The sequence below is a fragment of the Ursus arctos genome, unplaced genomic scaffold (genome assembly GCF_023065955.2).
Source record: "Ursus arctos isolate Adak ecotype North America unplaced genomic scaffold, UrsArc2.0 scaffold_7, whole genome shotgun sequence".
NCBI lineage: Eukaryota > Metazoa > Chordata > Mammalia > Carnivora > Ursidae > Ursus > Ursus arctos.
Window position 1 is genome coordinate 51,407,556 of NW_026623089.1, and position 26,523 is coordinate 51,434,078.

The 26,523-nt window shown below is 38.8% G+C and overlaps 1 protein-coding gene and 1 long non-coding RNA gene across 5 annotated transcripts in view; one reads left to right on the plus strand and one right to left on the minus strand.

Moving 5' to 3' along the window:
• Nucleotides 1-5,300, minus strand: part of LOC130543056 (uncharacterized) — a 51,709-nt gene extending 46,409 nt beyond the window's left edge. For both annotated transcript variants that reach the window (XR_008958081.1, XR_008958080.1), the window contains exon 1: nucleotides 140-5,300. This is a non-coding gene — a long non-coding RNA (uncharacterized LOC130543056). The remainder of the gene's footprint in view (nucleotides 1-139) is intronic.
• ANXA7 (annexin A7) lies at nucleotides 1-25,026 on the plus strand. Of its 3 annotated transcripts, none has more exons than XM_026504477.4 (14): nucleotides 8-91; nucleotides 5,957-6,011; nucleotides 7,783-7,984; nucleotides 8,968-9,078; nucleotides 9,659-9,723; nucleotides 10,137-10,202; nucleotides 14,311-14,413; nucleotides 14,632-14,726; nucleotides 18,225-18,338; nucleotides 18,779-18,949; nucleotides 21,053-21,223; nucleotides 21,303-21,378; nucleotides 22,685-22,797; nucleotides 24,577-25,026. In XM_026504477.4, the coding sequence occupies exons 2-14, from the start codon at nucleotides 5,958-5,960 to the stop codon at nucleotides 24,697-24,699; spliced, it is 1,464 nt and encodes a 487-aa protein (XP_026360262.1). In that variant the 5' UTR covers nucleotides 8-91; nucleotide 5,957; the 3' UTR covers nucleotides 24,700-25,026. The 3 variants fall into 3 exon arrangements, with proteins under 3 accessions (XP_026360264.1, XP_026360262.1, XP_026360263.1); XM_026504478.4 differs by having other exon boundaries at nucleotides 64-86; XM_026504479.4 differs by lacking the exon at nucleotides 10,137-10,202 and having other exon boundaries at nucleotides 1-91.
• The last annotated feature ends 1,497 nt before the right edge of the window (nucleotides 25,027-26,523 follow it).

Here is a 26,523-nt window from a genome sequence, read left to right on the forward strand (position 1 = left end):
CGGCCCCCGGCGCTCCGCCTCCCCGGGTCCTCCCCCGGCTCCATCTTGCTGGCGACCAGGGTTGGGCTGTGACGCTGCTCCCCGAGGTCAGGTGAGAAACGGCGCCCCCTCCCCTTTCTGCCCCCCTTCCCCGGGTCACCTCGCTCACGCTCGCTCTGAGGTGCGCGGTCCAGGAGATGGTTGGGCCCCGCGTGTGTCCCCGCTGTACGGGTTCGGTAGAGGTGCCTGTGGGCCTCCGGGGCGGCGGGCGTCTCGGCGTGTGTGTCTCAGGACCCTGGGTCCCCGGCGGGGGGGCTTTTCGGGCGGAGGCGCATTGCGTTGGGGGTAGGATAGGCGAGGCGGCCGGCCTGTGTGCCACTCCGCTGTCCGGCCTGTGTGCCACTCCGCTGTCCGGCCTGTGTGCCACTCCGCTGTCCGGAGATCCGAGGGAGCAGTGACACCCCGCGCGCAGGCAGGTGGACCACAGGTGTGGGGACTGAGGCCAGAGGATGGCCCTGCTAAAGTGACCTCAAGGAAGGCTGAATAGGGAAACCAGCAAGGAGCAACGAAAGCCGTCTGGCTGGTGACTAGGTTTTCCGGTGACACAGCAAATTTTGGGAAATTTGTCCCGTGCTTCACTAAGCCAGGAACAGAATGCCTAAGCCTAAAATTGTACATTGCCTCAAGTTTATAGTTCTTGGAAACTAGGAAATAACATTCCAGATTTGATTCCTGTTCCCTGAACAGCAGCAGATGTGTGCTGGTATCAGGCCGTCCGTCCTGAGCGAACACTACCTATACAGCTGGAGGTGGCTGATGTCCACCATAAAAGTGACAGAAATGAAAAAGTGCCAACTGCCTTTAAACTCCCTAGTATCTTCTATCTAATAGGGAGCTGATCTGATAGTCTGTCCTAATTAGAGCATGATGAATTACCTCTTGGGCAGGGAAGGAGTTTCAAGCACTAGATGGCAGGTAGAAGAGAGAATTTTGGCCACTCCAAATTTAAGCTGCTTTTCAGTACTCACTGGTGATGGCTGCCTACCCTGTCCCAGAAGTCATGGCTGGCTCTTGCCGACTGATTTAAATCGTACTTCCCCACCAAGAGGCAAGTTTTGGAAAATTGTAGTAGCTCCTGTTGGCCATCTTCATTTGCCTTTCCTGTTTCCTATTTGTTTCATAAATATGCAACAGCTGCCTCTTGTGTTCCTGGGCTTCCTGCCATCTTGAGACTCCTGTAGTGAGACCCACCCCTTTTAGTAGCTGACTCACTGGGTGGAGATGGTTTGGAGAAGCAAGAATGATTTCTAGTCTTTTAAAAGTAGTTGCTGATGGAGAATGTTAAAAACGAAATAAAAGCTCTTGTTTACCAGTATAGTTTTATTCCTTGGGCAGAATGAGTAATTTGTTGAGTCACCCTGGGATTTTAGTTTTTTGTAAAAGATTTTTAAATCTACCTTCTGAATAGATGATACATGCACAACTCTAAAAGGGCCAAAAGTACTTTGAAAATTGTTTCCTTCTCATTACGCCTCAGCTGGCCTCTGTGGAGGCAGCTACTAGTTTCTACCTTTTTGAGAATACTTTCAGAGATAGTCTCTTACACATAGAAGCAGATAAATGTATTTTCTACGCTTATAGTTGGCAGTTTATACAGTTTTCACCTTGCCTTTTTTTCCCCCCACTTAATATGAGTTAGAGATGGCTCATATGAGTTAAAAAAAAATATTCAGACTAGCAACATCAGCATCACCTGGAAGCCTAGGTAGACATGAAGAATCTCATGCCACATCTCAGAACTACTGAAGCAGAGTTTGCATTTTTAGCAAGATCCCCAAGTGATTCACATACACATTACAGTTGAAGTACTGTTTTATCTAATATGTTGTTCAAAGAAGGGAGAGAGAAGATTTGAGCTTGGTAAGTCAGGGAAGGTGAGTGAGCCCAGGTGTGAGGGCCAAGTCAGTTAATAACAGTGGCTGAAGTAAAGGCATGCTGGGAATGGTTCAAGTGGTAGAGATTTCACATTGGAGGTTAGCTATTGGTAAAAGATAAAGTGAATAGATAAATTGGAGCCAGTACTAAGGAGACCTGAATGTCAGGCCTATAAATTTCCATTTGATACTCCAGCAGCAGTCTTTGAGGAGTTTTGACCTGAAGAGTGGTATGCTGAAAGAGGAACATTTCAGGAAAATTGTAAGTGTGAGAGTATATGCAAGGACATAAATAGAAAAGTAATTTTAGTAAAATAGGCGTTAAGTGATGAAAACCTGGTCTAAGGATACAGCCATGAGAATAGAAATTACAGGAGGAGTAGGAGAGGCATTATAAAAAGGAAAAAGGGAAACATTGGGTTATTTACTGTACTTAACAATAGGTAATGAGTGGTACTAGTAACAGATACGGGATTTTTTTCCCCCAAAGTTTTTGTTCAAATCCCGACCAGTCAACATACATTACAATATTAGTTTCAGGTGTAGAATTTAGTGATTCATCACAACACCCTGTGCTCATCACAAGTGCCATCCTCAATATCCATCACCTGTTTAACACCCCCCCCCCCGCCACAGTAACCATCACTTTGTTCTCTAGTTAAGAGTCTGTTTCTTGGTTAGATATGGGATATTAAGAGTGATCTGGTGGGGAGGGATGAGTATTTAATTCTACACCAATATTGAAGGCCTCCTAGCTGGCTTCTATCTTAATATACTCCTCATTCTTTTGATGATTGCCCATCTTAAAATGATATATCCCACCTTTGCCTCGCACATGCTGATGTTCAACTTCCCTGCCAATGTATCCATCACCTTTTAAAACAGTTTAAACCTTTGATAATCCAGTTACTTTCCAATCTTAGTACAGTGTTTTATGGTAGGTGCTAAATATGATTATTTGACTTTATATAGATATATTTGCCAGGTAGATTATATCTGATCACCAATAGTTTTTTAGATATGGTAATGCTATGAAAGGGTATCATTTTGAATGTTTTTTGCCTGTTTATTTGCATTTGTTTTAGGTTAGTAACGTTTTCTTCAAATGCAAGAGGCATTTACACACATACATATATATGTATATGTTTATGGGTTTTGGTTCACACTGGCTGCATTTGTTTTACATGAGCTGTCTTTTATTCATTAATTTAAATTCAATTAATTAACATAGATCAGTAGTTTCAGAGGTAGAGTTCAGTGATTCATTAGTCTTACATAACATCCAGTGTACATTCTGTCCCATGCCCTCCTTAATGTCCATCACCCAGTTACCCTATGCTCCCACCCTCCTCCCCTCTAGCAATCCTTAGTTTGTTTCCTTCCTATGATTAAGAGTCTCTTATGGTTTGTATGCTCTGTCTTTAAAAAAAAAAAAAAAACAAAAAAACTTTATTATGGAAAAATTTAAACATGCAAGAGTGGACAGAAGAGTGTATTTAATACCCGTGTACTTGTCACCCAGCATAAATAATCAACTCATGATGATCTAGTTTCATCTGTACTCCTGCCCAACCCTTTCATATTATTTTGAAGTGATTCCCGGACATTATAACATTTTATATATATTTAGTGTGTATCTAAAAGATCAGATGCTTCACAAAAATCATACTACCAATGTGACACCTAAAGATGTAATAATTTCTTATCAGATATTCAGTTATTGTTTGCATTTCCAAATAGAAATGAGCTCCTTTTGAAGAAAATAACTTTGAATTGATTATTCTTTTTTTTTTTTTAAGAGAGGGAGAGAAAGAATCTTAAGCAGGCTCCATGCCCAAAGCAGAGCTCAATGCAGGGCTCAGTCTCACAACCCTGAGATCATGACCTGAGCTGAAATCAAGAGTCAGATATTTAATCAAATTAACTACCCAGGCACCCCTCAATATAGATTGTACTTCAGGAAAACCATATAGTTGAAAAAGATTTCTCAAAGATTCCAGATAATAAATGAAGAAAAAATGATAGAATTAGATCTAGGCATTGATTATCAGCCACAAAAAGAGACGGCTGATCATTTATGTGTTTCCTGATAGAAACAATATTTTTGAGTGTTTGTGCCAAAAAAGTAATCTGATCAAGCTTCTAGATCTGACTACAAATTTATAGTATATAACTGTTAAAGATTATCATGGAGATTCAATTGGCAGAATTCAAATAGAGGGAGATTTTAGGACAAACTGGTTCCTTCAACAAATAAGCTGCATGGAAAAAAATAGGGGTGAGGCTTTTAAAAGAGATTTAAGAGACATGCCAACTGACTAGACTATATGGACCTTATTTGTATACTGATTTGAACAACCAAACTGTAAAAATTATTTTGAGACATTTGGGAAAATTTGAACACTGACTGGATATTTGATATTAGGAAATTAAATTAAGGTACAATGTTGATAAATAACTATGGCTGAAAAGAGCCCTCTTTTTACAGATACTATATTGACATATTTATGAGTAAAGGGATATGATGTCTGGGTATTTGTTTTAAAATGATCTAGGGAAGGGGCTCCTGGGTGGCTCAGTCGTTTAAGTGGCTGACTTTGGCTCAGGTCATGATCTCAGAGTCCTGGGATCAAGACCCACGGTGGGCTCTGCCCTCAGTGGGGAATCCACTTGTCCCTCTCCCTTTACCCCCACCCCCCATGCTCTCTTTCTCAAATCTTTGAAAAATAATAATAATCTAGGGAAGGGTACAAATGAAATAGAAGTAACTGTAACTTGATAATTGTTGAAACTGAACATGAAGGTTATATGAACATTCATTATATCAGGTTGAACCACAAGAAATTTGCATGTTAAAACAAATGAATTTCAGTAATGCCATGTAGTTCAATCTAACACTGTTCTAAAATCTGAGAATTTTCCAGGGCACCTGTGTGGTGCAGTCGTTAAGCATCTGCCTTTGGCTCAGGGCGTGATCCTGGCGTTCTGGGATTGAGCCCCACATCAGGCTCCTCCGCTAGGAGCCTGCTTCTTCCTCTCCCACTCCCCTGGCTTGTGTTCCCTCTCTCACTGCCTGTCTCTCTCTGTCAAATAAATAAATAAAATCTTTAAAAAATAAAAAATAAAAATAAAATCTTTGAATTTTCCATAATAAATAAGTACAAAATAAAAATGAAAATCCTTAAAAGACCATAGAAATTGGAACACTGACACATTGATGATATTATGGTTTTATTTTAAAAACAGCCTTGTTAATTAAAAAAAGTTAGGTTTGCAGGTATGTATACCTGTATGTATAGGTTAAAATGCTAGAATGTCTGGGATTTACTTCAGAATAATCCAGTGTGGTAGGGAATAAATGAGAGTACTGGAATAAAAAAAAAAAAAAAAAAAGACATGAATTAGTAATTACTGCAGCTGAGTGTTGAGTCTGTGGGGTTTCTTATACTATTAACTTTACTTTTGATTAAGTTTGAAACTTAATCAGAAGTTTATAAAAATGTATGTGTGACTACAGAATGTTAACTCTTAACCATTGTTTCCCATAATGTTACATCACCAAATCAGGGGATATCTGTGGCACCTGAAAAGCCTTTATTTTAATATTTACATGTTCATTTTAATATTACCTTCTCAAGAAACTATCATAAGTTTTCCATTTAGAGAAGTGATATAAAGTAGACATAAAATAAATTTAAGTGAAAAATTAATTGGCTTAAAAGATACTCCATAAATACTCCATAAATAATAGTACTGGTAGTATTCCACAAATAGTACTGGTAGTATTCAGATATGACAAATTATATGGTATGAGGAGAATGAAGTTGGAACATTTACTATGCTATACTGACTCCGTTGGTGTGAATGGTGAAATGAAGAAGCATTTTATAAACTTTTCTTGTAAACCTCTAATATCCAACTGTTGAATGCCTGACAGACTCTTTTGAAAGAAGATATATTTTGTATAAAACCCTATGACAATATATATCTTCAAAGGACTTAACCCTTATAAAAAATTACAAGGACTTTTTTTATTGTTACAGAATGTCATACCCAGGCTATCCCCCAACAGGCTACCCACCTTTCCCTGGATATCCTGTAAGTATTGCCATTTATAAGAGTAAAACAGTTTGTATACTTGGAACAGGCATTGTATAGGGCTAGCCCATGACAGATCTTACAGGTATGCCAGAGGAGGGGTCATAAACTCAGTTGCCCAGAGGTAGAATAAGTGCGTTAAGGCAGGTATTATGGAGGAATGAGAGGGCACTTGCCTCACGTATGGAAAGCCAGCAGCTACTCACTGTAGCCCGATATAGCCATGCTGGGAGGCAGACTCAGTGTTGCTGATACATTTCTTCAAGTAAAGCCAGAAATGTGGATTTGATGTGAAATTGCCCCATTTCTTTAAATTGGGAGATTAATTTTTTTTAATGTTAAGTGTTATATGAGCCAATAAAACATGGATGTAAGCTAAATCTATCCCATGAGTTCACTGGTTTTTAAACTTTGTGTTAGAAGGTTTAAAATAATTAAGAAGGGCTTGACTTTGAGATAACAAGTTGCAGTGGATTAAAGGTCCCTGGATTTATAGTTCTGAGACTTTTAGTATTTGAAGTTCATTTTATTAATTTTTTTATTTCATTTTATTAATGTGCTACTAGGTTCTGCCTTTTTGATGTCTGGACTATGAGGACTAAACTCATAGCTGAGACATTTAAGAATTACCCATTTCAATTTTATACTCATGAATGTGTAAGTCTTTCTAACTCTGGGAGAATACAAAGAGAGGCCTATGCAGGTTAATGATAATGTGTATCCCTATGTAAAATGAATATATAGCTCTCCTGAATTTATCATAGGAGTGTTGAGAATTATGAATATGTTCCCAGGCCCCTATATACTGAACTGGACTCTGGCTACCATTTTGTCAGTGTGGGCTAATTTCTGAAACAGACAGCCCTAACATCTAAGTGACTTTACACAATACAGACTCATTTCTTGCTCACTTTAGTTCCTAGAAGTCAGTGGCGGGAAGGTGGAAGGGTGGGAGGAATCAAGGAGGCTTTATTCCTTGTAGTCTTTCGGGTTCCCAGGCTCTTTCCATGTTGGCTCTACCATCCTGTAGTGCCTTGGAGTCCTCCACTGGATGCTCTGCTTCCACCTGGCAGATGAAGGAAAAGAGGACGAGAGAGTATAGAAGATTGCACAGGAGGTTTTTAGGGGCCAGGCTGGAAGTGGTGTACATCACTTCTATCTTTATTCATTCACCAGTACTCAGTCATATGGTTCTACTTAACTGCTAGGGGGCCTGGGAAAGGTAGTCTAGCTTTATGGCCAGAGGAGAAAGTTTAGTGAGCATGTAACAATCTCTGCCACTCTTAGACATTGTCTAGTCTGAACTAGGCTCCAAAATGTCACACCCCATGTATGACTCAGGTCACTTTTTTCTTTTTTTTTCTTATTCAGCAGGTTCAGGTGTGTTGCAAGAGAGCTATGAATTCTTCTCTTTAGGGTAGAGAGCTGTATCTTTCTCATATTTCCAGGTGCTAGAAAAACAAAGGAACTAATGAGCTTTGTTAGTTTTTCTTGAAGCCTTGAGGTTTGTAAAGAGTCTAGTTCTTACTCCCAAATAGAGAAACAGATCCCTCTTGCCCATCACAGGTAGAATTAAATTTAACTGAGTTCTGACAAGCAAGTGTTCTGACAAACTAGTATACTGGTAAACTAGTATAAGATACCAAGACTTTTAATGGGATTTTTAATATGTAAGAGAAAATCTAGACCTTAACAGTTATCTGTTTCTTTTTTTAGGTGGGTCATATTTCTATGTGATCACATTAATTTGAAAAATTTTCTCGTTTTTCAGCCTGCAGGTCAGGAGTCATCTTTTCCCCCTCCGGGTCAATATCCTTATCCTAGCGGCTTTCCTCCAGTGGGAGGAGGTGCCTACCCACCAGCCCCAAGCGGCTACCCAGGAGCTGGAGGCTACCCTGCCCCTGGAGGTTACCCAGTCCCAGGAGGCTATCCTGGTGCTTCACCAGCAGGGGCCGCTCCATCCTATCCAGGAGGTGAGTAATGGGTTGTGGCATTAGTGATGATTTGGGATTGCCGTACCACTTTTTCCTTTTTTTAAATCCTCTTCATTCTTGCTTGTTTTGTATGAGGTCAGAGATGCTCTTAGCCTGCTCTCTACCAAAGACAGTAAGAACCTGTCTGGCAAGATAGAAGGATAAAGGTTCTTAGGGAGCATAAAAGCAGGGAACAGTCTTAAAAATTCTGTTGTGAGGGGCGCCTGGGTAGCGCAGTCGTTAAAGCGTCTGCCTTCGGCTCAGGGCGTGATCCTGGCGATCCGGGATCGAGTCCCACATCAGGCTCTTCCGCTATGAGCCTGCTTCTTCCTCTCCCACTCCCCCTGCTGTGTTCCCTCTCTCGCTGGCTGTCTCTCTGTCACATAAATAAATAAAATCTTTAAAAAAAAAAAAAAAAAATTCTGTTGTGAAAAAGAATAAATCTCATGGTAATAAAGGACCAATATATAACAGTTTGGTTTTTTTTTTTTTTTTTAAGATTTTATTTATTTATTTGTCTGAGAGAGAGAGAGAGAGAGAACAAGCAGGGGGAGTGGCAGGCAGAGGGAAAAGCAGACTCCCTGCTGAGCAAGGAGCCCGATGGAGGACTCAATCCCAGGACCGTGGCATCATGACCTGAGCTGAAGGCAGACGCTTAACTGACTGAGCCACCCAGGCGTCCTGTTGATTAATTGTGATCTTAAGAACTAATTAAGATATTTCAGTTAGCATGATTGTGATCTTTAAGACGGCTTTGTTCAAAGGTAAAAAAGCTTAGCACTTTTGTATTCTAAGTCAGTTAGGCAGGCAAATGAAGTAAAAATTTTGTAATGGAGAAGAAATTGATAAGTTGAATGTAGACCAAAAGAGACTGCTGTTATAGTATTAATAGCCTATTTTTTCCACTGTTCTTAGTAGATATTTTCCTAAAGTTTACTCTTCAATCATAAGAACTGTCACTATATTTATTCTTTTATTTCTAGTTCCTCCAGGTCAAGGGTTTGGAGCCCCACCGGGGGGAGCAGGCTTTTCTGGCTATCCACAGCCCCCCTCACAGTCTTATGGTGGTGGCCCAGCACAGATCCCATTACCTGGTAGGTACCAACTATCCAGAGAAAAACAATAGTGTGCTATTTAAAATTTTTCAGTTGGCATTGAGAGAACTTAGTTTATGTTTGGGATAGCCTTCAGTTAAACTTCATTCTAAGTACTTGTATGAATAATTTTAAATACAGGGTTTCATGAAATGGGCTAATTTGATGGAAAAGTTTAATCAGTAAGATGGAAGTAAGGACCCACTTTTTCAATTACAAAAAAATCTGTTCCAAAGCCAAAAAAGCAAAACCTTTAGGAGCTTCTCTGCTCACTCCTATACCACTCCTGAACCCTCAGAACTATGTCCTGAGATCCTTTCCAGATGGAATCAGAATTTTGTTTGAGGGTTTAAAGGGAAAAAAGGTATTATTTCTTAAATTGTGTAGAACATGAAATATTTTAAAAGGTTCTTATGACCAGAGTTGGTTTTCATTTCAGTGAATTATAATATTAAAAAGTTTATCCTAGTGAATAACATGGTGTGAATGTTCTCGTATGTTTCCATATTCATAATAGTCACTGCTGTTTTGAAAAATTAAATCTTATAAGACCTGTTTACTATATTTTTTTAATGTGTAGGTGGCTTTCCTGGAGGACAGATGCCTTCTCAGTATCCTGGAGGACAAGCTCCTTATCCAAGTCAGGTATTTCTGCTCCTATTTTTATATTTCATCCAGTTTAATTGGATAATGCCAAAGTAGGGCACCACTCCTTTGCTGATATTAGACATTTCCATGAAACAGAGGAGATGGTCTGTGACAGTCACTTAAGATTCTAATCTTTGCTTCTGGTAGACTTGATGCTCTCTTTGGTCCATCTGCTTTTAAGTGTGTCCTGATAATAAGACAAGCATAGATCCCTTCTCACAGGTGATGATACTCATAACTGTTTCATAGAGATTCAGTTGGGTTCTTGGCATTGGTTTTCTTTTTCTTCCCTCACTGACAGTTAAAACTATGAACTTGGGTGACTGAGTAATTGGTATTTCTGGCAGTGTTTGAGAAAGTGTGGATTTGTTTTCTGTTTTTACCTTTATAACATTCTACTCTTTTTTCAGATCAGTACAGACTCCTTTCCTTCCTATCCTGTTTTCTCTCCTGTTTCCTTGGATTATAACAGTGAAGTGAGTAAGGTTTTCTAATGTTTACTAGTTGCTAGGTCCCCTATATGTGCCTTCATTACTTTCTGATTTCTCGTGTGTTTGTCTCTCACAACTTCCTTGAGGGCTCAACTGTATCTGTTTTATCTTTATGTCCCTGTAGTGCTTGACAAGGCTTTAACCGTGATAGCAAATTAATGTTTGTTGAATTGATTTCTCAGTAGCCCTGGAAGGTCTCCCCTATAGCAAATCTTTGCCCCATCTCTGTATAGCCCTTTATTTTAATATTGTTTTATTTTTAATTGCCTTGTTAATTCTTTTATATCCTATGCAAGTTACCAGGAACACAAGCAGTATATTTTCATGCTTATCTTTATCTTGATTTTCTTATTTATTTCCATACTGTTTATTCATAAAGATCTATCATTTCCAAGCTGTTTTAGAGCTGGGATGGGAGAGGGAGTACAGTGTTGGAAGAGAAACACTCTGGCTGTTTTCTGGCTTACTTTTTTGATTTGAGGAATTTGAGCTCCAGAGAGATTAAGAAACTTGTCCAGGGCCACACTGCTAGTGAAAGACAAAGATAAGACTAGATCTAGCTCTTCTGACTCCCAGACCAGTGGTCTCCCTGTTACTCAATGCTGCTTTGCTGATACTATAAATGATACTCCTCCAAAACACGTAGAGAATTGCTTTCAATCCTTTTTTTTATTGTTGAAGTTGATTGTTAATCATATTATAAATTTGTGACTATTTTAATAATTTTTATTTTATTTTAGCTTAAGCATGCACATAGTTTTAGAAGCATTTTATGACTGAATATAAAATATTTTCAAACATAAAACACTGAAAATGGGGCGCCTGGGTGGCTTAGTCATTAAGCGTCTGCCTTCGGCTCAGGGCGTGATCCCCGAGTCCTGGCATCGAGCCCCGCATCGGGCTCCCTGCTCCGCTGGGAGCCTGCTTCGTCTTCTCCCACTCCCCCTGCTTGTGTTCCCTCTCTCGCTGGCTGTCTCTATCTCTGTCAAATTAATAAATAAATCTTTAAAAAAAACAACAACAAAAAACCACTGAAAATGAGCCACACATACACATGCAACTCATGTGTAACAGTTACTACTCTAAGATAGGTCTAAAACCAGTAGGTGGAAGTTTACAGAGTGGTAGATTTTGGAAAATCTTTTACATGGAAGTGGAACAGGCTACCTTGTGAAGAGAGAGCTCCCTGTCACTGGAAGCCCTCTGGTAGAGGGTATGTGTGTGTGTTTAGGAAGATGAAAATTTCTGTCTTAATTATTTGGGCCAGGTGACCTTTCCTGACTGATCCAATTTTGGTTTCTCAGCAGGAAGGTTGGCATCAAATAAGTGTCAACGGGTGGAACTTTTGGTTGCAGATAGTGTGGGCTTTTTTGTGCTGAGAAATTTTCCCTGGTTTGAGTTTTGACCTCTAGAACATAGACCCTGATTTCCTTTAATTCAGTATAATGGCTGGAGGATAGTATTTTTGATGAAGATTCACTTCAAATGTAGACTTTCAACATAGAAGAAAACAAATCCATTTTTTCCTACAGATGAAAAATGGAAATTTTTTTAAAGACTTATTTTTTTTTTAAGATTTATTTATTTTAGAGAGCACACGCGCGCGCACACACACACGTACATGTAGTGGGGAGTGGGAAAGAGAGTCTTAAGCAGATTCCCTGCTGAGCGGGGAGCCTGACCTGGGGCTTGATCTCATGACCCCAAGATCACGACCTGAGTCAAACCAAGAGTTGGACACTTAACCGACCACGCAACCCAGGCACCCCGTTTATTAGAGAGCGAGCCCCCGCAGTGAGGGATAGGGGCAGCGGGAAAGGGAGGGAGAAATTCAAGTGGACTCCGTGCTCAGTCTCACAACCCTGAGATGACCACCTGAGACAAAACCAAGAGTCAGATGCTTAACTGACTGCATCACCCAGGCACCCCGGTTTTTGTTTTTTAAGAAAGAAGAGGATAACAGAAAATGAGAATCATCAAATAGAACATGTTGAGGCTTAGTTTCTTACTGCCTAGTCCAGTGTATTATAAACAAGACTTTTTGCCCTACTTAGGATTTTAGTGAAGGTGCTTACAGCAAAGGAAACTTTCTCAGTTTCTTGATACCATAAGGCTCATCATGTAAAGGCTTATGTTGAAAAAAAAAATTTATACTTGACTATTTGCAGCTGAGAATGGTTTTAGTTTTTTCTTAAAACTACTATACAAATGTTTGTTAGTTCCCTGCTTATATTCCTGGCTTAGAAACTTCATAGTGCTGGGGCGCCTGGGTGGCTCAGTTGTTAAGTGTCTGCCTTTGGCTCCGGGCGTGATGCCAGGGTCATGGGATCAAGCCCCGTATCGGGCTCCCTGCTCTGCTGGGAGCCTGCTTCTTCCTCTCCCATTCCCCCTGCTTGTGTTCCCTCTCTCACTGGCTGTCTTTCTCTCTGTCAAACAAATAAATAATTTCATAGTGCAGGATGGTTGTTAGAAGAAAATGTTGGTGTGAGAATATAGGTAAGTGGGAGAAGTTATTGACCCCAAAATGTTTGCTAAAATATGGTCTGTTCCCTTTCTTCCCATTTACTTTGCTCCTGCAGTTGCTGGCATATTGCTGTATTCAAGAGTATAACTTTAGGGGCGCCTGGGTGGCACAGCGGTTAAGTGTCTGCCTTTGTCTCAGGGCGTGATCCTGGCGTTCTGGGATCGAGCCCCACATCAGGCTCCTCCACTATAAGCCTGCTTCTTCCTCTCCCACTCCCCCTGCTTGTGTTCCCTCTCTCGCTGGCTGTCTCTGTCTCTGTCAAATAAATAAATAAAATCTTTAAAAAAAAAAAAAAAAGAGTATAACTTTAAATGCAGTTTCAGTTGCCTAAAAAGCTATTGTCATTTTATATTTTGCAATCATGTTGAATGCATCTTTAAATGATATTTTAAAGATAAGGGGTTAAATAAAATATATTATTAAAATTTAGTTTTAAGAAACTGTGGTAGATTATCATTTCACTTCATTCATCCCATCTCTCTTAAGCCCTGATTTGAATAATTTAAGAAGACTATTGAATTGTTTTCTAGCTGTGTATTTTTAAATTTTTTAAATTTTGAAATAATTTCAGACTTTAAAAAAAATTAGAAAAATTGTACATAGGGGGCTCCTGGCTTGCTCAGTTGGTTAAGCGTCTGCCTTCGGCTCGGGTCATGATCCCAGGGTCCTGGGATGGAGCCCCGCATTGGGCTCCCTGCTCTGCAGTGAGCCTGCTTCTCCCTCTGTCCCTCCCCCTTGCTTATGTGCTCTTTCTCTCTCAAATAAATCTTTTAAAAAAATGATATTATATTGCTTGTTTGAAACCTCATTGGGCAGCTCAAGGTCTACCTAACTAAAACCCTTATTATATTATTGTCTTTAAATCAAGCACTGCTACTCATCTCACACTATCCAGGAACCAATCTTTTTTTTCTTTCCTTCTGTTCTACTAAGACGGAAATCAAGACATAGGAAGATTGTGACAAGTTTCACAGGCCTGACTTTATCTCCTGAAAGTTTGGCATTTAGCTGTCTTTTGGCAGGAAGAGGATTGGTCTTTCTTGCCTGTTCCAAAATGAGCCTTCATAATAAAATTCTTATATCCTTTGTCCTAAAACTTAAACATGGCCTCCTTGCCTAAGAGTGATGACTGGAGAAATCTTAAGTTGTCTTCTTGTCAGCAGAGAATCCTGACTTTTTAAAAAATTTACATTTCTTTTACTAAAGAAGTTGAATATTTTTTCATGTTTCTTTTTTCCCCAGTTTTATTGAGATATAAGTGACATGTAACATCGTATTAGTTTTGGGGGTACAACATGATGATTTGACGTATTTTTATTTTATTTATTTTTAAATTTTATTTATTTTAGAGCAAGCAAGAGAGACAGCAGGGCAAGAGGGAGAGGGAGAAGCAGACTTCCCACAGAGCAGGGAGCCTGATGTGGGGCTCGATCCTGGGACTCTGGGATCATTACCTGAGCTAAAGGCAGGCACTTAACTGACTGAGCCACCTAGGCGCCCCTGATGTATTTTTATATTATGTAACGATTAGCACAATAACTGAGTTGGATTTTATGCCTCTTGTTTCAGCCTGCCACAGTGACTCAGGGAGCTCAAGGAACAATCCAACCAGCTGCCCACTTTGATGCCATGAGAGATGCAGAAATTCTTCGGAAAGCAATGAAGGGTTTTGGTAAGGAAAACAGGTTTTTAATCTTATTTACAATTTCAAGTGATTGAATCTAAAGTAAAAATAAACTTTACATTATAAATCAAGTTTGTGTGTCCACCGGTGCACATAACTCAATTTAATCTGGCACCAAGCACCTTGTAAGCATCTAAGAGATGTCCTCAAAGAATACCCAGTACAGAATTTATTCATCCTTACTTAAACATGTATGGTTCTTCCAGGGACAGACGAGCAGGCAATTGTGGACGTTGTGGCCAGCCGTTCCAATGATCAGAGGCAAAAAATTAAAGCAGCTTTTAAGACCATGTATGGCAAGGTATATATATATATTTTTTTTCTTTTCTGGCCACAAACAGTGGCCTGTAGACTCTACATTTATGTCAGGTTGGATACTGTCTTTTTATTAGTGTTGGTGGTGCAAAGTAGAGACAACTAGGTTTCAGAGACCTCCGGACCGGTGTGTTCACTCTTTCTCTTAAAAGCCTTTCTAATGCTGGAGTAGTCCTTGATCTCATAGTCCTACTCATACCTCATATGTTGTCTGATATGTGAGAGATGCTCAGTAGAAAACCGATTATGGCCACAATAGCATAATTGATAATAAATTTATATATAAAATAGATAAACAGTATAATAGAGAAATAGTTTGGTTCTCAGTCTTCTCTTTACAGTGGGATTCAAGGACTTATTATACAACCCCTGCTTATTCTTGGCGTTTGGCTTCCTCTTCCACTCCCCTCCCTCCCTCTAAATATATCCTATATTATGATGCGTGGAACTTCTTGCCATCCCTGCACACGTCATGGTCTTTCATACCTCTATGCTTGGTATACGTTGTTCTCTTGGCCTAGAACACCTTTTCCTCTTTTTTTTTTTTTTCTTCATGGCAAGCAGCTTCTTCAGGATTTAGCTTGAATCAGCTACTCTGTGAGGTTTCTCTCATTCTCAGGGCAGAATTTTGCTCCTTCTTTCACTGTGGTCCAGTCTCATTTTGTAAAACCTCTGCCATAACTGATCTCATTGCCTATTCCCTGCAATGATGAGCTCCCCTCAGGGAAACCATGTCCTGTTCATCTGGGCATCTTCAGCTCCAAGTACAGGAATAATAACAAATAGCCACTTAATAAGTATTTCCTGAATGGATGATCAGTGACAAAATCCAGCAAGATTCTGTGGCTAAAAAGCGCTGTTGCTTCTTAGATATCAAGGGGAGAGCTGGATAGCATTGTTTTTCCATTTAGATAGGAATCCTAAAATTTCCTAACATTCTCTGGATCCAATTTACTTTTCTCAGAATGAGAGTAGAGGTTCACTGGTTTGTCCCACTTCACTTATTCTACTCTGCCTTACTCTCTCTGCCTGGCCCAGGTCCACTTCTTTAGTCTTAAAGCTGATGAAGCGACACCAACTCTAGATTTCCTTAGGGTTCAACATCAGATTCATTTCTCTAACAAGTATTTTCCTTGGTTTGAATCTCTTTAGTTCATATTAGCCTGTGCTATGCTGTCTTGAATTTCTTCTGTATCAGTTTAGAATTAAAACTAAATTCACAGCCTGTGTTTTCTTGCTCCCAGCCACCTTTTCTCTAGGCTTCCTATTAGTTAATACAAATAGCATTTGTTGTGGAGTTGTCCTTGATTCCACATTCTTCTTTATCAATCAGGCTGTGAGTCCTTACTCAGTGCCTACTATATGTTAGGCACTGCTTTGTCCTAGCATCCAGTTACTGACAATATCTCATTGATCTAATATGTAAAAGGGTTCCTTTAAAATACGTCTTCTATCTCAAATCCACCCCTGAAATCCAAGCCTTTATTCTTACCTGAGTGTTCTGATAGGTAAATGTTCTTCTCTAAAGTCTCTTTATGGTCACAGTCCATACTGCCTGTGGTGGTCATTTCAGTGCCATTTTCTTGCCTGAAAGCTTCCAGTGGCTCCTTCCAGCATGCAGAATCAAATCCACATTCTTTAGCTTGGTGTTCAAGGTAATAACACAAGCATATCATTACAGCTCTTGTCTCACTAATCTATGAGAACATTCCCCTCCAACAAAGTTGGTTATCTTACCGCTTCATTAAACAAGCTTTGCTCATTCTTGCCTCATACTGGTGATTCTCAACCTTAGCTGAGCATCATAATCTCCTTTCAGATTTAAAAACACATGCAGAATCTCTGAGTATTTGTCCTCTACGTCGTTGTGGGGTGTGTGTGTGTGTGTGTGTGTGTGTGTGTGTGTGTGTGTTAAGAAAAATTCCACAGAAAATTTTACTGCGTAGCCAAGACTGGGAGCCATGTTTCTGTTTCTCATTTGTGTTCCTCCTTCTTGCCTGAAATCTCTTTCTGCTTCCTCTTTGCCTGCTAATGTTTACATACCCTTCAGGATCTAGACTAGAAGCTTTCTCTGAGTTCTCTAGCCCAGTTTAACTTCCCCTGTTTCAACTTTTTCTGCTGGTTATTTATGTGCCATTTACTCTTCTGATGCTGGATTACAGGCTGCCTTCTATTATCTCTTTTTAGATGTGTATCTTTCCAAATAAGAACACGATGATGAGTCCTACTTCTGTACAGAACAAGGACAGTTTTTATGCAAAGCAAATATCTGTTTATCATTTTGTTAATCTTAATTATTCTTTATTTCATGTATTTGTCTCTGTACCTGGTACAGTGGTGAAACTAGAGTAGGAATTTATTATTGTTTATTGGTAGAGTGAATAAAATACATCTGCTTGAGGGGCGCCTGGATGGCTCAGTCAGTTAAATGGCTGACTCTTGACTTTGGCTCAGGTCATGGTCTCAGGGTCCAGGAATTAAGCCCTGTGTCAGGCTTCTTGCTCAGCAGGGAAGTCTCCTGAGGATTCTCTTTCCTCTCCTTCTGCCCCTCTCCCCACTCAATGTGCATTCTCTCTCTCTCTCTCAAATAAATAAATCTTCAAAAAGAAATAAATAAATATATCTGCTTGTAATGTTGGCGAGGATGCAGAGAAAGGGGAACCCTCTTGCACTGTTGGTGGGAATGCAAACTGGTACAGCCACTCTGGAAAACAGTATGGAAGTTCCTCAAAAAGTTAAAAATACAGCTACCCTATGACCCGGCAATTGCACTACTAGATGTTTATCCAGAGGATATAGTGATATCCAAACATAGGGATTCCAGGGGGTGCATGTGCCCCCTAATGTTTATAGCAGCAATGTCCATAATAGCCAAAATATGGAAATACACCATGGACTATTACTCGGCCATCAAAAAGAATGATTGCAGCTTGCCATTTGCAGCGACATGGATGGAACTAGGTTGTATTATGCTAAACGAAGTAAGTCAGTCAGAGAAAGACAAATATATGATTTGACTCACATGTGGAATTTAAAAAACAACATAGATGAGCAGAAGGGAAGGAAAAATAAGGTGAAATCAGAGAGAGAGACAAACCATAAGAGACTCTTAACTATAGGAAACAAACTGAGGGTTGCTGAAGGAGTCGGGCAGGGGGATGGGGTAACTGGGTGATGGGCATTAAGAAGGGCACTTGATGTAATGAGCACTGGGTGTTAGATGCACCTGAAGAATCACTAAACTCTACCTCTGAAACTAATAACACACAATGTTACTTAATGGATTTTTAAATTAAAAAAAATTTGCTTGAGTGAAACAAATTTTAAATGTATAAATTTACTTGTTTCTAGTATATACTATTCAAGTTTGAAATTTAGGTTTTCATAAAGCAACTTAATTCCATTTTTCCATATTTTTCTTAAAAAAATTTAAGCAACAAAATTTGGAGAGCATGCATACTTAGTTTGTATTGTAATTAAACAGGATTTAATCAAAGACCTTAAATCAGAGTTAAGTGGAAATATGGAAGAACTGATCCTTGCCCTATTCATGCCACCTACATACTATGATGCCTGGAGTTTACGGAATGCAATGAAGGTATTGTATGCCGTTTACTTCATATATCTTATCTTATTTCAAATGTAAAACCCCACAAATTATGGCAGTTTTGAATTTACAGTGACAGCTTAAATCAATACATTGTTATTTGAATATATAGAGCTTTTCATATCCAGAGGCCAAAGAAGTATTTGATGGAATAGTAAGATTTAATTACTTCCAGTGGTTTTTTTCTTTTTTTTTTTTTAAGATTTTATTTATTTATTCAACAGAGATAGAGACAGCCAGTGAGAGAGGGAACACAAGCAGGGGGAGTGGGAGAGGAAGAAGCAGGCTCAGAGCAGAGGAGCCTGATGTGGGGCTCGATCCCATAACGCCGGGATCACGCCCTGAGCTGAAGGCAGACGCTTAACCGCTGTGCCACCCAGGCGCCCCTTGTTTTTCTTTTGTATAACTCTCCCTTTCTTCATTTCACATAGGGAGCAGGAACTCAGGAACGTGTATTAATTGAAATTTTGTGCACAAGAACAAATCAGGAAATCCGAGAAATTGTCAGATGTTATCAATCAGAATTTGGACGAGACCTTGAAAAGGATATTAGGTCAGATACATCAGGACATTTTGAACGTTTACTTGTATCCATGTGCCAGGTGAGTATAGCATAAATATATGCTGATGGAACATTCTTCACGTTCTATGACCAGGGAGCATTCTTTATTCCTATTAGTATTTAGCCTTCTTGGGATCTTGCCACCTTTAAGAGGAGTAACACAGAATCCATTGTACAAATTTCTTTGTAGTCACAATTGAGATTTATTTCTGCAAATCTGGCTTTTGTAGGGAATTGGAAATTAACCTCTTTAAAGTTATATGGAATCAGAAATCAACTTGAGGTTCTATATTTTAGGCTGGGGATGAATCTTGTACTTTAAGCTTAGCATTGTACTGTCAGTTAAATTGGACCATTAACTGAAAATATGTGGAACTGCCATGGAACTCCTATAGGGTAAAAACTGTGTGAGGAGAGCCAGAAATGCAGAAACATTTCTCAGACTTTACAGAAATGTTGTGATTAGTACCTTCCTTATTCTGATTTCCCAAATGTGCTGGAGAAGTGACAGAAAGTTCTCCAAATAGAGTATTTGGAATGATACTGAACACACAGAATGAGATGATGAGGGTTTATTTGAAAGAGATGATGCAGAAGACCAGAACACTCATGCAGTATCAGGAGTTACGGCTTTCCTGCTAGTACACAAGGCTGGATAGTCCACAGGGATGTGAGAGTAGAGCAAAGGGAGATAGTTGCAGAAAACGGTGCACCAGAGTGAGTGGATGTGGACATGAGAAAAGAAAGCAAATGGGTGGAAAGAAATTGAATTTACCTACGATGGAATAACAGAGTAGGGGAGTAGATTAGCATTTAAAAACAACAACAGGATGTACTGTATGGTGACTAACATAACATAATAAAAAATTTAAATAAATCAAAACAACAACAAAAAGAAGACAAAAGCAGGAACAGAGATTTAACACTAAAGAATGATTATTATGACTTTATATGAAATCTGAGTCTTTTTATGCAGAACTCAAGGCCTAGCTATTTACAAAGTAAAGGGACCTCTTTCAGGGAGTGAGCAGAGGAATGGCTTCCCAGAAAAATGAGACTGGTGTTGTGTGTTTGAGTCCAAAGGCAGTCATCTGGGGAGTTTTTCCTGAACATCTTTTCATGTGCTATCTTTAGCCTCAGATTTGGAATGTGTTTCTGGATATTTCTTGTGCCCAGTGGTCTTCAGAATACAGCATCTCCCCTTCAAGGAACACCTCTCCATTTTGTCCCTCAGACAGACACGGAGACTCAAGAGGACAGCCTTTCCTTATTTTGGGTTTGTGTTTCTATTTTTGAGAGAAACCAAATGCCCATCTAAGCTTTATTTAGGGAGCTTCCTCTCTGGCTTTCTCCTTCTTCCCAGGGAAGAGTTTGGTATACAAATTGGTGCAATCTAGCAGAACTTGAGTTATTTATAGCTTCTTCTAAGAAGCTCGTGTGTCATTTGTATGTATACATTCAAAATAAAACTTACATGATGTAAGATTACACCTGGCTGAAGGAAAGGAGGTTCACGAAGCCTCCATTTTGTATATTGCCTCCCTTGACTTAAATCCTTTGAGTGCAGGGACCTTGTCTTTCCTGTGTCCCTACCACCTAGCACATCCTGTCAGTTCACTTTCTCTGGAGAACCCTGACTAATAGAGCCTCACACAAAACAAGTGCTCTATTCCTTTTAGCTGCATGAATGAATACAAAGTGGAACTCAGTATAACGCATATTGATCTTAAATCCCAGCTAATGAGAATTATAATTTCTTCACTTGAGTAGTAGTTTATATCTCCTAGTAGAGATGTTTTTCTTTTCCTTTTTTGGGGGAGGGGGTGAGTTGTATAAATATAAATATACATACATAAATTTTTTAATGGCAACTTTTCTGGCTTAACTTTGTCCTCAATGCCCTGAAAACCTCCCATTTTAACCTCATTAAACCATGATCAAATATTAAGTCCAAAGTTGGCAGTATAATAAAGTACTAGTTACACTAGTATAGCTTCTTTGGAAATGAAGATATTCATGTCAAACTTTATGCATTGATCTTCAATAAATTGTCCCTTTAAGTCCAAAAGTGACTAGATTGTTAAAAAAAATTTTTTTTAGTATTTGTATCACATTTTGCAGTTCCTGCCTTCCTCTTTTGCAGGGAAATCGTGATGAGAACCAGAATGTTAACCACCAGTTGGCTCAGGAAGATGCTCAACGTCTCTATCAAGCTGGTGAGGGGAGACTAGGGACAGATGAATCTTGCTTTAACATGATTCTTGCCACAAGAAGCTTTCCTCAGCTGAAAGCTACAGTGGAGGCTTATTCCAGGGTATGAGCTTTTCTTTTGACGATTTGGCTTCAGTTTTAAGTTGTGCAAATATTTTAACCCCTATACTTTTTGTTTGCAGGTGGCTAATCGAGATTTGCTAAGTAGTGTTGCCCGTGAATTTTCTGGAAATGTTGAAAGTGGTTTAAAGACCATCTGTAAGATACTTTTATGTTTTGCTTTGTTTTGTTTGTAGATGAAGAGGCTTTGAATAGTTGTTTCCATTAAGTGATGATAATTAATATAGCCTCCTGGGAATCTGCTTAGGCAGAGGCCGAGCGAATCCTACGTTTTTATATACAGTTCCCTATGAATGGTGGTGGTGTGATCAAAAAGGGTTGTTTGAAATTATTTGGTCTTTATTCTGCATGCCCTTCATGAGTATTAAGCAAGAATTACAGTAGATGTAGCATTTCCATTGAAATGAATGGGAAAGCCCTAAGCTTGAGCTCCCAAAAAACGCTTGGTTTTTTTTTTTTTTAAATGATTTTATTTATTTGAGAGAGCATGAGCTGGGGGAGTGAGGGAGAGAGAGAGAGAGATGCAGACTCCCTGCTGAGCAGGAAGCCTGATGCATGGCTCAATCCCAGGACCCTGAGATCATGACCTGAGCTGAAAGCAGATGCTTAACTGAGCCACCCAGGCACCCCAAAAACACCTTTTTTTTTTTAAGTTTATTTATTTATAATCTCTCTACCCAACATGGGTTTTGAACTTACAACCCCGAGGTCAAGAGTCACACGCTCCATTGACTGAGCCCCCTCAAAAAACACCTTTCAAATATTCAGTCTAATGAGACCCTTTTCCCTTTTGGGGAAAAAAAAAAAGTTTCCGGTGTTCTTTGAGATGTCCAGTGAAATGGAAATTTAATTCTCATGGAGAATATAGGACTAAAGAGAGTATTAGGAACACATTGGTATTAGCAATTGGGTGTCCTACAGATATTACTGTAGTAATTGTAGCTAAAGAAATGATGTAAAGTTAGTGTATCTCTACCATCTGCAGGAAGAGACTTCGCTAAGTTAATTTTCCTAAGAGAAAATGTCAGGCTTATTATTCTCAAATTTTGGCTCAAGTCTGTTTTTTATACTAGAATGTATCTCCTACCCTTCTGTCAGCCAAATGATATATTTGGTGTCTAGAATTCAGATTTCAGTCATTATTTCTTTTAAGTAAGATATTACCAGGGCACAGTTGTCACAGATTTTCTTACTTGAAGGGGAAAAAAGTAAAGGATCTAAGCTATTGCATCTATGGAGAAAAAATGGGATTTATTGGCTAGAGGGAATCTTCTAGAATTAAAGGTAGCCTGCCTGATGCAGCTAGAAAGATAGATGAATGTTGAGAAAAATCAAGATTTCTGAGGGGATTATGAGGATCAAAGGCAGGCTAGAAGTGATAAATGAAGCTGGGGCATGGAAACCTTTGTCAAGGCATCACGTGTAAAGTATCTCTAACTTGCAGTGCAATGTGCCCTGAACCGCCCTGCCTTCTTTGCTGAGAGGCTCTACTATTCTATGAAAGGTGCCGGCACAGATGACTCCACCCTGGTTAGGATTGTGGTCACTCGAAGTGAGGTGAGGCTTTCTTGTCTGATCTTACTTGATTTTTTTTTTTTAAGGCTTCTTTATTTGAGAGAAAGAGAGAGAATGCAAGGGGGGAGGGATAGAGGGAGAGCGTCTTCGAGCAGATTCCCCCTGCTGAGTGTGAGCCCATGCAGGATTCTATCCCAGGACCCTGAGATCATGACCTGAGTCGAAATTAAAAGTCAGACACTTAACCAACTGCGCCACCCAGATGCCCCTGATCTTACTTGATTTTGAATGTTGATTTCCTAAAAGTTCCTCAGCTGGTGATTAGGAATGACATTAAGAAAGAGCTCCCTTTGTCACCGCTGGTGGAGCCTGTATAAAGCACAGTGTTCACTCTCCTCATGCCCTGAGAGAGGATTGGGTTAGTGAAACAGACCACTGTCCCAGTGTAGCCAGTGCCAAGAGATTTTCCTACTTAGTCTGTGGAGAATACTGATTTATGTCAAGTTGGAAAATGTTATCTTTCTGTTTCTATTTTGCTAATGTAAAAAATGGTATGAAAGATTAAACCTATTGGATATAAAAATTCTTGAAATTTAGCATGCCTTCTAATTATAAAATAATTTTTAAAAATTTATCTTTTTCTCTTTACCTAAATATACCTCAAATATACCTTAAATGCTTTCCTTTCTTTGGCTTTGTGTATTTACTGGACTTATTTCTTACTTGAAAGAAAACATGCCACTAAATTACAGTAGAGAAGGTAAATCATTTTGAAAAAGACAACCATCATGTGGTGTTTTTAAAAAACTTTGTGTATTTGTACTTAGGCCTAAATTTTCTAAGCATGATCTCTCCTTTAAATCGTAATAAAATATACACAACACCAAACTTAACATTTTAACCATTTTAAGTATGCATTCCAGTGGCTTAAATTAAGTACATTCACATTGTTGTACAGCCATTACCACCACAACTTTTTCACCTTGTAAAACTGAAAATTCATACTCCTTATATAATAATTCACCATTCTCCTTTCTCCCCAGCCCCTGCAGCCATTTTGCTTTCTCTTCCTATGAATTTGACTACTCTAGGTACCTTGTATAAGTGGAATCATACAGTATTTACCCATTTGCGACTGACTTCTTTCACTTAGCATAACATTTTCAAGATTCATCCATGTTGTAGCATGTGTCAGAATTTCTTTTTAAGGCTGAATAATATTCCATTGTATTATTTCTTCTGTTTATTCATCTGTCAGTGGACACTAGGGTTGCTTCCACCTTTTGGCTATTGTAAACACAGGTGTACAAATATTTGCTTGAGTCCTTGCTTTGACTTTTGTGTATAGACCTGGAAGTGGAACTGCTGTATCGTGGGGTAGTTCTATTTTATTTTTTTGAAGAATCACCAAACCTTTTTCTACAGCAGCTGCACTGTTACATTCCTACCAGCACTGTACAAGGGTTCCAATTTCTCCATACCCTTGCCAACACTTGTTGTTTTCTGTGTTTTTGAGAGTAACCATCTTATCAAATGGTTTTATTTTTTTAATGGTTTTTAAATGACCAATATTTTGAGGATAATAGATGAAACTGGTACCACCCTTATTCAGTATTTTTATAGAACAGTGAATCCTCCCTTCACTGGGTGATGCTAGCAGTGGTATGAATGATAGCTATCGAATATTGGTCACTTGGTGTCCCCCCCCCCCGCTTTGATTATAATTAGCTTCTTTTCATTATTAAAGAATAATCCTAATAAATAGCAGTTTTCTTTTAACAGCTGCTTTCTAACATCAAAAATATCATCTCTTGCATGCAGATTGATCTTGTACAAATAAAACAGATGTTCAGTCAGATGTATCAGAAGACCCTGGGCACAATGATTGCAAGTGACACAAGTGGAGATTACCGAAAGCTGCTTCTGGCCATCGTGGGCCAGTAGGAGGGATTTTTTTAAAGAAATGAAGCCTGTCTTTCAGTGATTGACCTGCATGCAGCAATATCAACCATCATCTAACCAGAAGAGCTTTTTTACTAAGGACTGTGTCAGGGTATTGTGCTTGGTTTGCACATGTGGTTATTGCCTTAATTCCAATGTTATTTTTTTCTCTATATTTAATCAATGTGAAGCAATATCACAATGATGGAGTAATAATGCAATGTTTTGTAAGGCATAATTGTCACTGTTCTTATTCTAATCGGGATCCCAAATTGAATAAAAATCACAGCAATTTCTAATTCTGCATAATAAAGCTGAATAAAAGAAAAAGTTGCGAAACTCTGCCTTCCAAAGCCCTAGTAGGTCTATTGGACAATTATAGTTGGTAGTATGTCAAAACTGTATTACTTTTTTAAAGATTCAGCTCTTTTGAACTAGAAGAATAATTTCCATCTTATTTTACATAAATTGGTATTCTATATTTATAAACACTCAACTTTCCACATAGGAAAAGGATGAGTATTGCGTGTAGCAACTTTTAAAAAAGGGATTATATGTTTATATGAATAAAATATAGCCTATTTTTATGTCTACTAAAACTTCCTAAAGATCTTTATTGGCCCTCGGTTTTTTTAAAAAAGAAAAAAATTTATGAAAGTCTTTAAAAATTAGTTGCAATTTAATCATGATTCAAGAAAGTGAAGCTTGACATACAGGAGGTGCTCAATTAGTGAATGAAGATTATAGTATCTCTGGGAAAATTGGATCCTAACTCTTTTGGAGAAGTAGTTCAGGAGCTCAGTTAGTGGTAAAGCAGGATGATTACAAAACCCATTGGTTTATCCCCACTGCTGAGCAATTACTTATTGAGTATATTGAGCATTATAATAGGTAGTCAGGAGAAATAAAAAGGAAGGAGATTCATTAATATACTGGGGGTTCGAAACAAAAATTAGGATAAAAAAATTGTAAATGTTAGATGATAAATTCTGCTGAGGATGAGAACCCTATTTGTTCTTTGTGTGACGCTCCCCAGCAAGAAGCAGAAATTTAATACAGATTTGGTGAATGATTGTACAAAGAATTGAGAAGAACAGTAAATATCAATTACAGTTCAGTGAACATTGGTTTTGTGTAAATACCAAGGGGAATGTAAGGTGGTATAAGATAGAACCTTACTCTAAGAGAGATACAACCTCTCTCTGTAGTGAAGGCAAGATACATGGGTGGAAGGATAATGAGTTAAGGTGGATGTTAATTACTTTGAAATAGTTTCATTGAAAAAGTTCAGATGTAGATGTTGAGAAAGTAACAGTGATGGAATTTGGTAAATATGAGAAGTGGGGGTAAGGTATTAAGGGTAGAAAAGATATAAGCAATATATTTTTAAACTTTTTGAAAATGAGCAATATATTTTTAAACTTTTTGAAAATTGAGATATAATTCCTATACCATTCACCTTTTTAAAGTGTACACTTCAGTGGTTTTTAGCATATTCACAAATTTGTGCAATCATCACCATAATTAATTTTGAACATTTTCATCATCCAAAAAGAAACTTTAGCCACTCCTCATTCCCCCTCCTCCTGTCCAGCCCCTGGCAATCACTAATCTACTTTCTGTGGATTTGCCTATTTTGGGCTGTTCATATGAATGGAATCATTCAATATGTGGCCCCTGTGTCTGGCTTCTTTCAGTTAGCATACTGTTTTTAAGGTTCATCTGTATTGTAGTGTGAGTCAATGCTTCATTCTGTTTTATGGCTGAATAATCCACCATAAGGACGTACATTTTTTTTGTCCATGCATCAATTGATGGACATTTGGG

Coding starts and splice junctions, on each gene's coding strand:
- ANXA7 (XM_026504477.4), top strand. CDS start 5,958: ATGTCATACCCAGGCTATCCCCCAACAGGCTACCCACCTTTCCCTGGA. Junction 14,727..18,224: donor TTAAGACCATGTATGGCAAG/GTATATATATAT, acceptor GTAATTAAACAG/GATTTAATCAAAGACCTTAA. Junction 18,950..21,052: donor TACTTGTATCCATGTGCCAG/GTGAGTATAGCA, acceptor CCTCTTTTGCAG/GGAAATCGTGATGAGAACCA.